The sequence below is a fragment of the Antrostomus carolinensis genome, unplaced genomic scaffold, assembly GCF_000700745.2.
Source record: "Antrostomus carolinensis isolate BGI_N321 unplaced genomic scaffold, ASM70074v2 scaffold3800, whole genome shotgun sequence".
NCBI lineage: Eukaryota > Metazoa > Chordata > Aves > Caprimulgiformes > Caprimulgidae > Antrostomus > Antrostomus carolinensis.
This window is the reverse complement of record NW_010289074.1, coordinates 253422-270531: the sequence shown is the minus strand read 5'-3', so window position 1 is coordinate 270531 and position 17110 is coordinate 253422. Positions and strand designations below refer to the sequence as shown.

Sequence of the window (17110 nt, the reverse complement as noted above, 5' to 3'; positions counted from 1 at the left end):
ATATTTCTTTTCTTCATTGCAGGTCAAAAAAAATTACTGCACAGCAAGTATTTATTAGGTAAGGACTGACTTCATTCTGGTATGACTGTGGACTCAGAACCCAGATGGCAGCTCAATTTTCTATCTTATAAACATCTTAAGCAAAATAGAAGCTGAAAAGTACATAAGTGGGGAAATTTTTGCAGCTGTGGTATTCCTTTGATGTCATATTTAACCAGAAAATGTGAATAACAGCATCCTGATGTTGTGATGGATCTTCAAAATTAATTTAACTCATATCTCAAAGGAGATATATTTGCACATGTGGCATCTGCAAGGCTTTTTCCCCTGCCTCCAAACAGTAGGAAAGCATGGAAAATAATCTCCTGACCAAACTGTTTGACTACACAGGTGGTCACAAGGGAACATGAGGAACACTGAGAAGCAGCCTGCCCCCTCCTATGTGACCATCCTACCTTACAGAAAAAAGGTAAATCCCATTATTCCCATTTTAAAAGTGGGCAACAGGAGCACAAAAGGATTCAGTGAGTCTCCTCAGGACCTTGAGGGGTTCTCTTGTAGATGGGGAAGCTGAGAAACAGTCTCTCAACAGCAGCAAGAGGTTTGATCACTGGGTATTAGAAACTGGAACAGTTCAGGGGGTTAAAAGCTGACTCACTGGGCACCCCAATTTCTGCAATTTGAGAGCAATTCAATACCCAACAGCAAAACGGAACAAACAGAAAAAGTGGTATAAAGCTGAAATAAAAAGCAAATGGAAAACTTTTAAAAAGAAAAAAACCCCAAAAGTTAGCAGTTAAAAAAATAAAAATTAAGTTGATTCATAGAATCATAATAATGCAGGCAAATCCTTTCTTATCTCTTGCAAGAGGACACCATAAATTTCCTTTATAGTGTCACATATTTATGCCAAATATCCTCTTACACTGATTCAATTTATTCCAGGCTTGTTTCAAGAATTAGATGGGATTCCAAAGCCTTGAAAAAATCTGCAGACGAAATTAAAGAAAAAAAGAACTGAAAAAAAATACCAATTTATGACTTTAGGAGCTTTAGAGGGATGTAATTAAAAATATTACAAGTTGTTCATTATTAGCATTACAAATATCACAATTATGCATGCCACTTTTTAGAGACAGAGAGGGAATGAAAACAAAACGGCCAAGGGCAAAATGGGCATTAGAGTATTTTCCCCCACTGAAAGAAAACTGCATTCACGGATGACTCATGGCTGGGCCACAGGATAACCAGGATCATGCTTGTTAGGAACCACAGTTTAAGTAAATCCCATGTTACTGCCTATGAGCAGCAAGTTCCATTTAACAGAAGCTCCCTCCATTTTAGCATTTTTTCTCCTTTTCTCTCCTCCTTATCCCCTAAAAAGAAATACCTGGAATAGAGAGAACGGAAAGGGGACAAATAGCATTGCAAATACACAAGGACACAGTACACAGGTATGAAGGACAAATATAATCCATATATGGTCCAGAGTTAACACCTTATGAATCATAGAATGGTTTGGGTTGGAAGGGACCTTAAAGATCATCCAGTTCCAACCCCCCTGCCATCAGCAGGGACACCTTCCACTAGACCAGGTCGCTCAAAGCCTCATCCAACCTGGCCTTCAACACTTCCAGGGAGGAGCAGCCACAACTTCCTTGGGCAACCTGGAAGCTCTGTAGTTAATGAAGCTCTGTAGTTAATGGAAATAGCTTTATTAGTTCCATTATACAACAGGAAAAGGTGTTTTTCTTAAGAACTGAATTTCTGAAATAAAAAAACCACTTGCATGGGAACCAAACAAAGGTTTCTTTCTCAGTCTTGTGCTGAAAAAGCTGAAAATTTGAACCTGTATTACTCACTTTCACTCAGCCAGAAAACAAGAATCACCATTAGAAAAAAAAAAAGTCAGGATCCTATTGATTTCTGACCAGGAAGCTGGCAAGAGCAAACTCCCGATTTCCAAGAGCACAGATGCACTCTGGGCAGTGCTGGACAGGTAGCAGTGGAGAGCTGGATTTTCCCAACAGGTTGTTGAGCATCAAGACGGGGCTCTTCTCGCTGTGCCCTGTGCCCAAGGTGGGGTTTGGAAACCAGACATGTACCACGGGCCACGCCACAGCCTGAGGTTAGGAACCAGCTGAGGGATCCTAACCAAGGGATGGCAAACTTGAGGACAGAATGGGTGATGCATGAAGGGGACATTAAGGAGACAAGTTCTCCCATTAGTCCTAATAACTCAGGAAGTTTTGTCTTCTCACCTCTGCACACTGGCCTGTGGTCACTCCACGCCACAATGATGTCGCTGACTCTCTTACAGGTGATGCTTTTGGACCCTTGTAAATCATAACCCTCGTTACAGGTGAACTGGATGCTGGAGCCTAACCTAGCAGACAGAACAAAGGGTGAGGTTAGCAACTGAGACACTTCTGCAGCAACAGGCTTGTCACTTTTTTACTACCCCAGTGATTCTCCAAATTGTGAACAGAGGGAGTTCAGTGGCCCTGCAGGCAACAGCAGAAATGAATGAGGGGCGAGCTCGTGCCACCTGCACTCGCTTGTGCTGGGCACTGTTTGCCTGAGGTGCTGATGCTCCAAGAACAGATTTGATTCTTTCAATGCAACTTCAGTGGGAATTTTATTCTGTGCAGGAGCACAGACTCAGCCCCAAGAGATGACATGCTCAGCATTCTTATAAAGAAAAAAAATAAAAATGTCTTTATCTACTACTGAAAGATTTGGTCTTTATTCTATCCCTTTGGATTCAGATCCTTTGCTGGTTTATGGCAACATTGTCTTATTGGCTGAAGCGACACAATGCTGGTTTACAGCAGCTGAGAATTTATCCTGTGGCATTTAGGGACTATTGGGAATTCTCTTTCCTCTGCTCTCACCCCTCTGATCCATTTTCTGGATTTCAGAAGAATTTGATAGACTCAGGTTAAACTGAAAGACACTTTTAGCGAACAAAACAGCCATCGACAGCAAAATAAGATTAAATATTGATTCACCATTGCTAACAGCAGGCTGATTCATTCCTGCACACTCTAAATGAACACTAGCAACTACAAGGGAGTAACAGCATTGTTTTAAATTTTATAAGAAAACAATTATCTAACACCACATATACTTATTGACAAGAACTGTACACCAGTGCTTTGGGAAGTCACCTCAAATTCATTAAGGGCAGGGCCATGCTGTGACTTAAGCTAATTTGAAAAGTGGTATATTTTTTTTTTTGCTGTTTAAGACAGTTCTTTCTCACTTAACTGAAGGAGGGAATGACAACAAACATCGATTATACAAGCCTGGCTAAACGCCCATATTGTGAAAAGAGAAATACTCCGAAAGAGAGATCATTACAGATCCTCATCCAGGACACGGTCCCCCAAACACACACGTGCACATTTACACACACTTGTTCTTCCACATCACTACTCTCAGCAAGCTTTTCAGACATTATACATTTAGAGGTGTGCAGATGGTCACTAAAACCAGACTATATAACACCAAGGAGCACGCACAAGGGTTATCAACAGTAGCTTTGCAGCATGCACAAACACACACGTAAAAGGTTCTTACCTAAAATCGTTGCCTATTCTTTTGCCTCTCTCTGGAATCCCAGGATCTGGACACATATTATGTCCCTGGGACACACCAACCTGAGTTACTACAAAGCAAAAACAGCACATACAGAGACAGAATAGTAAAAGTAGCATTCTTTCATCAACTGTCTTGGTGGATGTGGAGAGAAAAATGGCAATTGGGAGCTCAAAAACCTGAACACATTCCATTTTGTTTAGAAAAAAAAAACAAACCAGCTTTGGAAACAAATGTAACTGGAATAATTTCAGCTCGGTTTATACACCAAAGTGTTTTCTAGGAAATGCCAGCTAGGGACGCAGTTTTCCCTCTGTTCCACTCCAGAAGTACCTCTGAAAAGAGTTTTTTTCATTCTGCAAAATTACACCAATTAAACAGCCCATTTCCAAAGCCTGTGATTAAAATGGCCACCTGTGTCACAACAAGGTGACAGCCTACCACCCCTCCAAACCCATCTCTGTGGTGCCAGGGAAAGAAAACAACTCGATGAAAAGGCAGGTGTATGATACCAGGGGAAAAAAACCAAGCACAGAACAAAAGGGAGAAAGGAGAGGGGAATGCAAGTCTAGCAGTTGAAAGCAAGTAATTTAGTTTGAATATGAAAAAATTTATGGAGCAACCTTAAAATAACCGCCAACAAACATGAAATCTATGAAGTGATCAGCACTGAATAAACACCTTCCCATTCTCTACCTCCCCATTTCAACCTTCCCCCTCCAGCCTGTCAAATGGCGCAAACAAGCATTGCCTTGGGGTGGTTATAACCTGGGTGGCTCCTGACAAGGATGAGATGAGATCTAGCAACATATTGATTTCAATTTTGAATTCCACCAACTACCAAAATGCAGGATAATAAGGGACAAAAGTGTGATTTTGTCACGGAGCTGTAGAATTTTATGTGACTCAGTTTTCTTGTCTCACCAAGGGAAGGACACAACGAAAACGCAACGCTCCTTGGCAATGATGCTGGATGATGGTGTGGTGATAAAAGCATGTTTCTCACAGCAGACATGTTGTCTCAACAATTTGAGATCTGCATGGCACTGAGCATGGTGAAAGACATGGAGGTGCGTGCACATCAATACTGACATGGGAAGATAAGCACGTGGAGAGTCTACACAAAAACAGACTGCGCAGCATGAATGCACAAAAAGGCAAGACCAGCAAATATGGTAATTATTCATTGGGTAATTACACCTCATGGAGTCAGGCACTACAGCTGGAAGATGTAACACTCTTCCTAGAAGGACAGAAGGATCACTCTTCTGCTCCCGTTGGTACAGGGCTTTCGTTTGAACATATACACCTAACTGCTGGCTACCTACACTGAAAACATTACAGCTTCCAACCTCCTCCTCAGCTCTAGGTATTCACATCTCATCCCATCCCCTTCAGTTCTGAAAGGACCTTTGTCTCTCCCAGCTCCCCTTTTCACATCACCTTCCACCCCACCATGCTGGAGCCACCCCCCTGGAACAGGGTTGGGGCTGTCCCCACACAGGGCTCCATCCTTCAGCACGACACTGGTGCTCCACCATCTCCTCCATGTGTTTAAGGGCACAAGAGTAATACAGATATGGCTTTATGGGAAACCATGCTCCTGAGAGATTGTTTTCCCTCTTTTGCATATTCATAATCCCACATTAAGCTCAGTCACATGGAGAAGCAAAAACACCAGCAAGAGACAGGAGCATGAAAGCAGCACATGGTATCTTTTGACAGCTGCATTTTGTAGCTACAAAGCTTTGCTGCCACCTTTCACAGATTCTGATGATCCTGAACATACACCAGAGTCAGAGGAAGACAGCCCCTGCCCAGAGCAGGGCTTCAGAGCTGATATTTTCAGCGACCATGCCCCAATAACTGAAGCAGCCATGATGAAACCCTGCTCCAGGAGTGGGCACCTCCAGCAGGTCTCAGAAATGCAAGATTATTCGATGGGTTTGTTTCACTGAAATACATTCTTTTAGTTTGATCTGCTCTCCCTTCTTCCCTGCTGAATTTCATGCTCAAATACACACAAAAAATGGAACAGTTTTGAATTTGCTAACTTTTTATTAACTTGGGTCAGTTTGCTTTCGGGTCTAAAGATTTCAAGTGTGTTTAAAACCCACGTAAGAAGCTGGCTGTAAGGACCCAGACCCCTGTCACATCATTGCAGGAGCTGTAGGCACATCTTGGGAAGGTTCATCAAAACATGGGCAGAGAAAAGTTGATCCATCTGGCTGAGTTTTGTCTTAGAATCTGTTTGGAGCCATTTCCCATCATTTGATGAAGCTGTTGAATGTAATCTACGCAGCTAAATACTCCTCTGGTGTACACCTTCCAGGGCGTGGGACAGACCTAATGTTTGTTTTCCTGATGATACATGAAGCAAATTAAATTTAGAGCATGAAAAAAAAAAACCAAACCCACAAAGAGGCTTCAGCAGTGGGTTGTGAATCACCTCAGAGCAAGAAAATAAGGTCAGAATGAAACATCCCCCAGTATTGCAGCACATTGATTTAGGAAGCGAGGTGGTTTTGCTGTGGAAGTGCTGTACAAAAACAACAGCGGCAGCAAACGTTTGCCTGAAAGAGGGACAGCATCTCTTCAGAGACAGAGGTGATCCTTCTGCAAATGAAATCACCAACTTCCAGAGCCCTTCTTCTAGTGCTTGAGGTGATGTACTGCTTCTGAGGAACGAAAGGTTGGCTGAACAAAGTACGTAGGTGACACCATCTTCCTTTGGGTTTCTTAAATCACTACCTACCTACGCAAACACGCTGGCTGCACCTACAGGTATCTCCAAACAAAGTAAAATTAATGCTTAGGATAGAGTGTACAAAGTAGGGTTGTATGTCACAAGTCCATAAGGTATTTAAGGAAAAGTGCTAAGATTTCTCATCTTCTCTACCTTCTCCAGAGTAAAAACACACTGAGATTCACCTATAACGTACAGACACACACAGACAGCTCCTGCAGGTACCTCTGCATTCAAACACTCGTACACTCTTCATTGCCAAACTGCCTTTCCACATCAAATTCTTTCTCCCATAGTAAAAGACTCTCCAGTCATCTTTTACACCCGTTACTCACTCTGCACTATTGCATCCATTTATTACACCCCATATCAGATGACAGCAAACCTCAAAGCCTCTGATTCAAAGCTTCAGGAGGAAGCAAGGCTCCAGCTGACCAGCAAAACCCATAGGCACCAGTGGGCAGGTTGTCAGTAATCACATGTCCAAAGACTACAAACAGTTCTTCTGTTGTTGGCTAGCGTTCTATTAATATCTATATAACATGTGCAGATAAATCAGAGAGCAGATACGATAGAACAGAGCAAGGAGGAAAGGAAAGATATCTCCATATCATGATAGTTGGGACATTTTACTTTGTAAATGTAAAGGAGAGTAGACGAAAAGGAGAGGATGGATTAGATGGGCACTTAGAGAAACTTCTGTTCTTCTATCTTTTGTTTTAAACACACACATCAACGTAACTAAACCAAAGGTCATAAACCATATTTGTTATGCTGAGAACTTGCTGTCAGTACTGCGCTCATCTTCCTGGAGGTTTGACTGATCTATGCCTGTGCTGTACCACTCCAAAATTAATTCCCCAAGGTTACTAGGAAAACAATGGATCTTAAAAACCATGATGAACTGTTCCATTTCTGGATTATAGGCTCAAGGATTCTCTCCCCCAAGCCCCATAGTTTTCAAACCCTTCATGCTCCTCCTCATTTTTCCCCAACAGTTTCCTTCTCATTGTGTATTCAATCACAGCCAGTTAAGATTGCTTTGTTTACCACAGTCATTTACTCCATCTGTTAAAAGACGTGAGAACCTTTAGATCTCTGTATCTCCCCATGTTAATAAAGTTCACTGATAGATTCCCAAGGGACAATTCTTTATTGAATTTAGGAATGTAAAATATGAGCTACAAAATAAAGCAGCATTTTGAAAGGTTTTACAAAGACTCAACATTTCTCAGCATGAGAAATACAGTGAAAGCAAGTGAGTTTCTCTACTAGCATGGGAAGGAGGGGAGGGAAGGACTGTAGCAGTTATTAGTTGTTTTAAAAAGGTTAATCCTTACGATCACACTAAGGCTTGAAGTTACCCCCATGCAACCATCTGGTCAAGTTAACGGGTTACAAAATTCAGTCCTAAAAGCAGAAGAGTTGACCTACTGATAATGTTCACGTTACCCCCATGCAACCATCTGGTCAAGTTAATGGGTTACAAAATTCAGTCCTAAAAGCAGAGAGCTGACCTACTGATAATGTTCTCAGCCCAATGAAGCACTCGCTGCCTTTCCGATCCAGGAAGGTCCTTCAGCACCCAGGCAAATGTGAAGCATTTCCAGAACCTCAGCAATACTGATTAAATACTCAAGCACCTGGCAATATGCAAGTGTGGAAAGGGTACAGACTTGGGCTGTGAGGCTCTAACACTGCAGAAGACTACTTCCACCTGGAATTTTTTTTTTTACTTGGGGAATTCTGAACCCATATTTCACATCTCAGAATAGCTCAGAAGTATGCAAGTTCAAAAACATTTACAGACTTTCAGATTTTAAAGACCATTTGCAAAGACTACGTCTGCAGCATGTCCTACTTAAACCAAACACATCTTCTTTCAAAGCTGTGTTGCCTAGTGCTAGAAACCCAAGGGTGGCTCCTCTGTTTGATACTCACTTTGTGCTGCTGCAGTAGAGCTGGGACCCACATACGCACCCCCAGACCTCAACATCTGATGCAGGAAGCAGGCTTGATGCAATGCTGAATATCTAGAAGTTTCCATATGCTTGTCTGACATCTAAAACTGCTCCACACCTTCAAAATGACTTTGCATTTGGAAATTTAAAATAGATTTTACTAAATCTGAATATACACAGAACGTGGACCACTTCATACAATGATATCCAGCAGCACATTTGCAGGTGTGCCTCATTCAAAGGTCAGAAAAGCAACTTTGATGCTGTTCTGTAAAAGCAAAGTACCATTTTTTTTTCCCCACTGTGTGACCTGGAATATACACGTTTACATACTGCATGCAGTAAAAGAAATAATCCCCTAAATGCAATCTAAAATGTAAAACTAATTCTCATATCTTATTCTCCAGAGCTGTATTATTTTTTTCCTCTAAAAATGATTAAAGCAAGATGCCCAATTAATTTTAGGGATGGTGAACAGTACGAGGCACTTGATTTCAATTTCAAATAAACACATTTGGCTGCAACCGAACACAATTAGCACCTCCCCCCCAAAATTACGTATTTTTAATATATTCTTTTTCTGAAATAGTACCAACAGCTGTTATTTGACTACATTTTGCCTCCATTCAGACACATTAAACATAAAAGCTTTAATCTGGTCAGGTAGGATCTGGCAGCTCACCATGGTGTCCATCTGAAAGACCTGCAGGGTATGAAGCACGTAGCTGCAAGATGCCTTATGTGGCCACAGATGCTTCAAGGGAGAATTTTCAGACAAAGAGCACTAGAAAAGAGCACTGGTAAGAAAGACTTTGGAAATAAAGCATGGTGTAGTTCTAGCTTTTACCAAGAAAGAGAGAAATTTCTAGATTTCTGATATTTGAGCCAGATGAAATAAGAGCAACACTAGCAAACTTTAATCAGCCTGTCCCACCTGTATAATTATCTCTGATGCATATGCAGACTCAAACTCGTGGAAGTTTGAGAGAAGAAGGGGCATGGCTAGCCATGCAAATCTAAAAAGCAAGGGGGGGGAAAAAAAAAGAAGATAACATTTTGAGCTCCATTTCCTGAAAAAGAACCATTTTCTGGAGACACCTTCTCCAGAATCAGCATTTCTGAAGTTGAAAATTTACTGTAACAGAGAAGTGTGACAGCAGAAGGCTGTGCAAGATAGAGGTTAATCTGGGTTTACAGTCCAGACCTTGCTGAGAGCAGTGCACATGGAAGGAGCTGAAGGCACAAGGGTTGTGGCAGGCACCACGCTGGTAACCGAAAGGAATTTGGGCCACGGTTCTATCACCATCTCTATTATTACAGCTTAACAGCTTTCAGGCTAAGCTGCCTTCCCACACTCTCTTTTGCCTTATCAAATACGACAAGATTAGCTCTACACAAGATGCTGAATTACCAGCTTTGAAGACTGGAGCCTGCTCTTGGTTGGGTGAGGATAAACTGGGCAGAGGCAACAAGAACTGCCTACACTTTTATCCTCAGAAGTGGAGCACGACTGGGACACAGCAGGATACACTGGAACCAAAAAAGTTCACTTGCTGTCTCCTACTCAACCTCCAGCACCTTTCCCTGGAGCCCCTGGTAGGGTCAGGGCTGACCATGGTCATTAGCAATGTTCATTAGCAACAGGTAACACGGCTACAGGGAAGCAGCCTAGCATTGCCAGGAGGCACAAATGGGAATCCTAGATATTCTCAATACCAGGATACTTATACACAGTAATTATCCCAAGCCAATGGTGAAGACCCTTCCCCACATTCCCCAATATCCAAGACAGCAGATATCCCACTCCACACGCATCCTTTTGTCTCCAGGGCCAACACAAAACTAGTGGTATCTTCCCACAAAATTTCATTCTCAGTTAAGTGAATTTAAACGTTTATTACAATTAAATTCTTCTTGGCAAGAATACATCATAGGACCAGGAACATCTTGCATACAGGGGTTTTCTTAAAATTGATCTAACTTTCTCTAAATGTGCCCCACCATTTTCTGCTCTGCAGATTTTGTGCAATTTACACCCTGCTATTTAGTTTCCTTGCCAGGCCCTTGCTCCTGAAAAACTGGAAGCCTAGAAGTGGGCCATTTTCATTTCAGACAGACAGTAAGTGATGTTTTAAATTTAATTAATCCATTTTTTTTTTTTTAAGTGAATTTTGCATCCAAAATTCAGGTGAGTGAAATGTCCAAACGGTCTCTCTTTGATGGTTGTAATGGACTATGCAACAAAATGAGTAATTATAACCCCACCTCTAAAAACGATTTTAAGAAATACTACATTCTGCTCCTATTTGAAATTTATATAAAATATAAACTCGAGTTAATTCAGATCCCTCCTGTTTAATCTTAGAGTCCCCTTAAGAGCCCAGTCATCTGTCCAGAGTCACACACACAAAGAAACTATGAGCCTTGTGCTTCTGATTTGCAAAGAACCGAATGTAAAGATGAATGGACCTAATGGATCCACCTCCCCCAAGAGGAAAACACAGCAGTGACCAAGTGACATTCTGAGCACGCCTCTAACGTAGCAACCACTAGATACACTGAAAGTAACTGATAGGGAGACCATAAAAATCAGTATTATTTCAGGGATAAATACTTAAATAAAATGCAAAGAGAAAGAGAGAGAGAGACACTGCTATTGTATTGCTTCCACGAGTTTTCTAAAAGGTCTTTTTTTTGTGTGTGTGGTTCCTTATCCCTACTCCTAATTTTCCAATAGTAACATTAATTCAGTTTTCATTATTGTTTACATAAAGTTGGACACTTTCCACACTAAAAGACAAGAGAAGTAACGAACCCCAGTCCGTCCTTGAGCAGGAAGCATACAGTATATATTAAATGCACACACACCGATCCCCTCCGTTCCCACTGTAACGAGTTAGTATATGCTTGTGAATAGAGCACTGGAAGTGATGCAGTAATGCAGAGGAAAGAGGGGGGAAAAAGCATTAAAACTTTTAAGAGTGACAAAGTTGTAGAGATTACTGGAAAGTCAAATGAAATGTCCAAGGAGATCATTATATACAAAGACGGTATAAGGAGGAGCCAAAAAACTTACACACTGATGTCTTCTGGTTATTGTCCTTGCTGGGCATTAGCTTCACCCCTCTGGACTTCAGTTCCATTTGCTTTTTGACTACAGAGACAGGTTGAAAACAAAGCAAAAGACAAGGAAAAGATTTAGCATTAGGGATTATTTAAAAAGAAAGTGAAGCAACAGTTAGTTACAAAGCCATTTGCTGCTTCTACGAGAATACAGCACTCAGATGAATACCCCATAACCCAAAAACTGCACACGACCTGCATAAATAGGAGACACAAAAAGGCAGTAAAACAGCAGAAAAAAGGGCTACATTAAAACTATATTATTATAAAGAGAAGTCTAAATGTCCAGACCCACTATTAACAGCCAGAGGCACATCAATTATAACATCTACATGGTGACTCTACCAGAGGTCCTGTTGTGACCATTGACCCTCCCTGCTCTAAACCTCACCCAGAGGATGAGGAAAATGTGAGGGTATCAACCAGATTTCTAACTCTCCGTTGCCAGGAGAGCCCCATCCTTCTTCCCAATAAGAAAATTCCCCAGGTCACTGAGCAGCTATTTGTTTTTATTATTGGACTTGGCTGTTACTGAGGCTCTCCCTACACAAGAGGGTTTTGTACAAAACCCACACTGTGAAAACCATCTGGATACTGGGAGAGACAGACAGACAAGGGCTTCCTGCAGCACACACACAGATACTTTTTACTAACACACAGCAGAAATTTTACTGGCATATTTGAAGTTAATGTGGTTAAAGAATAACTTCACAGCAGAAAGCATTATGTCTAAATCACTTTAGAGGATCCTTTTGCTGATGAGCCAGTCCTTATCCATGGAGAAAAACGGTCCATCTTCCACTTCAAACCGTTCTTTTCTTGTTCTTTATCTTGTCATACTTTCATCTCTAAATTAGCACATTTCTAAGACAAAGTTGTCAAGAAAAATTACCGATATAACTAACAAGGTTTTTTTAATCATGTATTCTAAAAAAAAAAAAAAAAAATCAAAAAAATCTGTTTGCAACATCTGTTTGCAGGAGCTTCAGAGATGGAGATGTCAAGCGTTATTCCTTGAAGCTTACCTAAGGTAGTGCTTTTCTAAGCTAGATGCTAGCTTGGAGCTTTTTGTTCATCATTTGGTTACAGCTCTTTGCTTTCTCTTTAAATAAATCAGTTATATCTTCAAACTGAGGTCCACATTAGCTTAAAAAATATTCATGAAGAAAAGCTTATGTTGTTCATGCCTTTCTTATTAGTAGCTTTCATCTGTTGAGCTTTTTTTTTTTGCCTCATTTTTTAAGAGAAGAAAAATAATTAACAGTATGCCACTTTCAAAGCAAAGCTAACATACACCTGTGGGGTTTTGTTTGGTTTGGTTTTTTTTACTGTAATCCACCTGCAAATGCACAAAGAGAAAAAGCAGCAGGTCTCAGAATGCCTCAAGCAGCCACATATTCCTCCAGGTCACAGTATGATAATTCTGGGATATTTGTCATCTGACCTCAAGGTTTTTAACACACACTAGTAAGGGGACAAAGGATGTGGGGCTAAAAGAGCTGATATTTTAGGGCAAGTCTGGAACCTATTTCTGCCTCAGCTAGACTAGTGACAGCTTTAAAACACAGAGGAGAAATGAAAGGCTGTACTAAAGGCCACAGCATTATGGGGCTACCTCGCATGTCCTCTTGCTTGTGCACAATGACCACCAGCCAGCAATGGTTCCAGCTCTGCTCCGGCTCAGGGCAGCAATAAACACCTTGCAGCAACAAAATGGAGTGGGAAGAGCTTAAAGGGTCCCTTTCACAGGCACACCACAGCCTTTATCGAGCATAACAGAGGGGTCTCAGCTACCATGATGTGCTGGGTGAAGCCATCAGCCCAGCAGCACCCACCTGAGCGGGTGACTCCCTTGCTCACAGAGCCTGCTCTGCTCTCACAGCCACCCTGTCCCAGACCTCGGCAGGACCTTGGGGTGCTGCCCAAAGGGGTTTCCACCCACAGGACAGCACAGGACCCAGGCTGGGGCTCTCCAGCCTCTCACCAATGCTGAGATGCAGCATTCCAACCATCATCAGCACAAAGTGCTGAGGAGCTCCTGTTCTGCTGACCCTCCATAACACTGCAGTGAATGATTCTCTGGCACTTTCCAAGCAAGTACAGGGATAACCTCACAGTCAGAGCCAAAATTCCCTCCCAGTCAATAAAATATAGTCAAGACCAAGTATCAAAGGCTAAATTTGAGCTACTGCAGGATACACAATGGCTCATGACTCTGCAGTACCCAATTCATTGTTCCATAAAATGCTTTGGGGCACCATCAGTAAGAGAGAAGCTTTATAAAAATAATTTCCATTTTTATATTCTCTGCAAGTTACTTTATACAATTCCCAGTGACTGTTTCTCCTGGCCACACACAGAAAAGCACAGATCTGTTGATTTCTGTATGATAAAGTGAGCCTGCGGCCAGAAAAGACAAGCAAAGCTCTCCCATCACTGTGTACATCCCACACACAGCATTGCTGCTGACACCAGGGATGGGACAACACGTCCCTGGGAGGGTCAGCACTTCTCAGCCAGACACGCTGACTGCTGAACTACCTGGACTTGTGTTGATCACACAGGGCTGCTGAACATCCCCTAGTCCAACAGAAGGCAATTGGTATGGAGAGTTCACGGCTTCAACACACCTGGGCTTTGCACACAGATGCAATTTTTTAAAAGGACACACTAAATAACAAAGGTTCACCCATATTTATTCCTGCCTTCCAGAACCCAGCTAACAGAGAGCCCCACTCCAAATCTGCGACTAATGGAAAGCCTAACTCCAAAACACCCAACAGTAATGAAAACAAGCAGCAGAAACCAGACATTCATTACTAAGGACCAATCCTAAAATAGAGAGACTAAACTGCATTAGCCATGAAGTATCTACTCCCCTAATTGCATTGTGTCTCTTTTCAACAATAATTGATAAAGAGAGATCACTATACTGCTCTCCTCCTAATCCTTCATTTTGTTTGTGACATGGAGACATAATGATGAAAGTCAAGCTTTACAAATTACTCCATTTAGATTAGAACTAGTCAGAATACAATATCACTTGCTCTTTCTAAAAAAAATAAAAATAAATAATTCTCCTAACTCTATGCCCTCAAAAAATCTGATATATGAGAATCTATTTTGTTTATAAATTTGAATGTGGAACAGCACTACAAAGGCCTGTGTCAGGATAATTGGATGAACAGAAATTCCTCTGTTTTCTGGAGGGCTTTGCTGCTCACACGTATCTGATAGATCTAATGGAATACTCAGTGTCCTGTCAAATTTGAAAGATGACATTACAAAGCTTTTCCAGCAAGCAGGCAGTCTGGGGTGTTTCTTTTTAAACCATTTCATGTTGTTTTAGACAAGAATTTAAAGAGACATTTATTTTTAATTTGGAAAACAGCATTTCAGCAAAAATCTATTCCATGAGCCTCTGTTCTCCTGGCTGGGGGATTGCTGTTAAACACAGACTTGCCTAAACCTGCTGCTGGGGTGTTTCAGTATCACCTGGGACACTACGGCAGGTTGCTTACAGGGATTCTTACTCAAGGTGGAAGTGAAGAGAAACACCCTCAAATACAACCATGTTGAAACTCCTCCTTTACACCCTCCATCAGGCCAGCCTAAGCAATGGCTCCTTAGGAATCAGAGCCTGCAACAAGCACTAGGATCTTCCTTTCTCTGCTCTCTCTCAGGATTGCCCATGAGACTCAACAGGTTGCACAGCACAAGCTCTAACCTCTTTGCAACCCAAAGGTGGGATCCAAGATGAAGACTGGCAGATCTGTCAGAAATTAAACATATATATTTCTATATACACATCCCTAAAAGCCATTTATGTGGTGCAGTACATGCAATAGATAGTTCACTGACCAATATCAAAGGCAATATTCTGCACTGCACTAAGGGCTGAAGCTCACTCACATTTATCTTCCTACCCGAGGGTGGAGGACAGAAGGGGAAGGGAACAGGGCGGGGAGATCAATAAAAGATGCAATTATGTGCTGGTAACAATCAGCTAAAAAGCAATTTGGGATCCAACTTCTGTAATAAAAAAAAGAAAAAAAATAGGTGGAGAGATGGACTACACCAGCCAGAGCATTATATTTAGATCTGTTTAGTGTAATTTTCAATTCAGCAGCTTTTTCATTACCTCATTTCCAGCACCTTACCACTGTGCTGATTGAGGGGATGACAGGGGACACCTGGATTCTGACCCCAGCACTGTCACCTGTCCTGAGTAAGGTGATTCTAGTTTATTTTCTTACCACCTGCAGATACAAAGCACCTTTTTGGGAAAGAAAGTAGGAGTGGGAGAAAGATAAAAAGATCAATGCACTGATTTCTCTACAGTCCCTTTTATAGTCTTTTACAGTGTGGGGAAAGAAGTATTTGCAAGAATGCAAGATTCACCCTACATAAAAGGGAAAAGGAAAAATATTTTAACTCTCCCTGGAAGGGAATAAATTTACTGTATTCAACAAAGAAAACTCATACACAGGCTGATTACAGCTAACCTTGCTTTTACATTCATAAAGAGATTTCCAAATTAGGGCATAGATTAGAAAGAGCTGAAACAGAACAAAGGCAGCATTCTGCTAAAATTAAGTATCAATGTTAGCCAAACTGCAAGGGAAATTATTTTCTTATAGATCATCAGCAAAGCCAGATACTGTCTCAGAGAACACAGGATGTTAGTAAATGATATATATACATGTCTGGAAAACAGACAAGTTGGATTCATCCTCACCCTCTCTTGGACAATCCTGAGGTCTGCTTCATCTCTACACATTCCAGTTGCTCTACTTTATACAGCATTACATATCCTATTTTGTATGTATTTGTTTATCTCCATTAAAATATTTATGTTCAAACAAGGTTATGCTCCTGTAAAAGGGATTATGGTGAGCTTTTTAAATTTGTATTGGTATCTTCAGCATTCTACAGACACAGACTCCATTGACTGCAAATATCCTGCCTTTATATCTAGTGGGATTTTTGGTTTATGTCTCATTTTGTTTTGGTTTAACTATTGAAATCTTCCCTAACAGATGGAAAGACCCTAAAATCTCCACAAAAACCAGCAAGTATGTGAAGAATGAGTGTCAGGTTCCCTTTGCCAGCTAGACAAAGGTCCTGCTTCAATGCCATTTCAAGAGCACATTAAGTTCATCTTTTAAACACTCACTACACAAAATCACAGTTCATTATACCTAACAAAACAGTTTCCATGAGTGTGCTAGATTAGAACCCCCTGACATTTATCTAATCAGAGGAAATTATAACATTAATCTTTACTTTTCTATTTAAGAAAAAAAAGGATGATTCAGACAGGTGTTTTAATAGAAAGCAGCAATCGTGACAGCAAAGGAAAATGTCTTATCAAAAGCCATCAGCTGCAGTCGTTTGCACTATACAAAAAAACAAATGTTTTTTTCTTACAAAGTAATTTATATTTATGTTAAAGGAAAGTTAAATAGTAATGGTGATTCATAAAGCAAAGCCTATGTTGAGGCCATAACAACATTGCTAAGGCTCAAGAAACAGAACAAAAGCAGGGCAAGTTTGCAGATTTATCAAAGGAAACTTTTCTCCCTTTCTCTTTGTTCCTGTTACTCCAGGGTACGGCATTTTTTCTCATCAAAGTCCCACTTCTTCCTTTTGAGGAAAGCTGAACTACACTGACACAAAC

General features: G+C 41.1%; 1 protein-coding gene across 1 annotated transcript in view; it reads right to left on the bottom strand.

Moving 5' to 3' along the window:
- Window positions 1–17110, bottom strand: part of LOC104525642 (CUB and sushi domain-containing protein 2) — a 291143-nt gene that overhangs the window by 148098 nt on the left and 125935 nt on the right. The window contains 3 exon segments of the mRNA XM_010168859.2: window positions 2262–2386; window positions 3583–3670; window positions 11384–11461. Of these exon segments, the coding sequence (XP_010167161.2) occupies window positions 2262–2386; window positions 3583–3670; window positions 11384–11461 (291 nt within the window).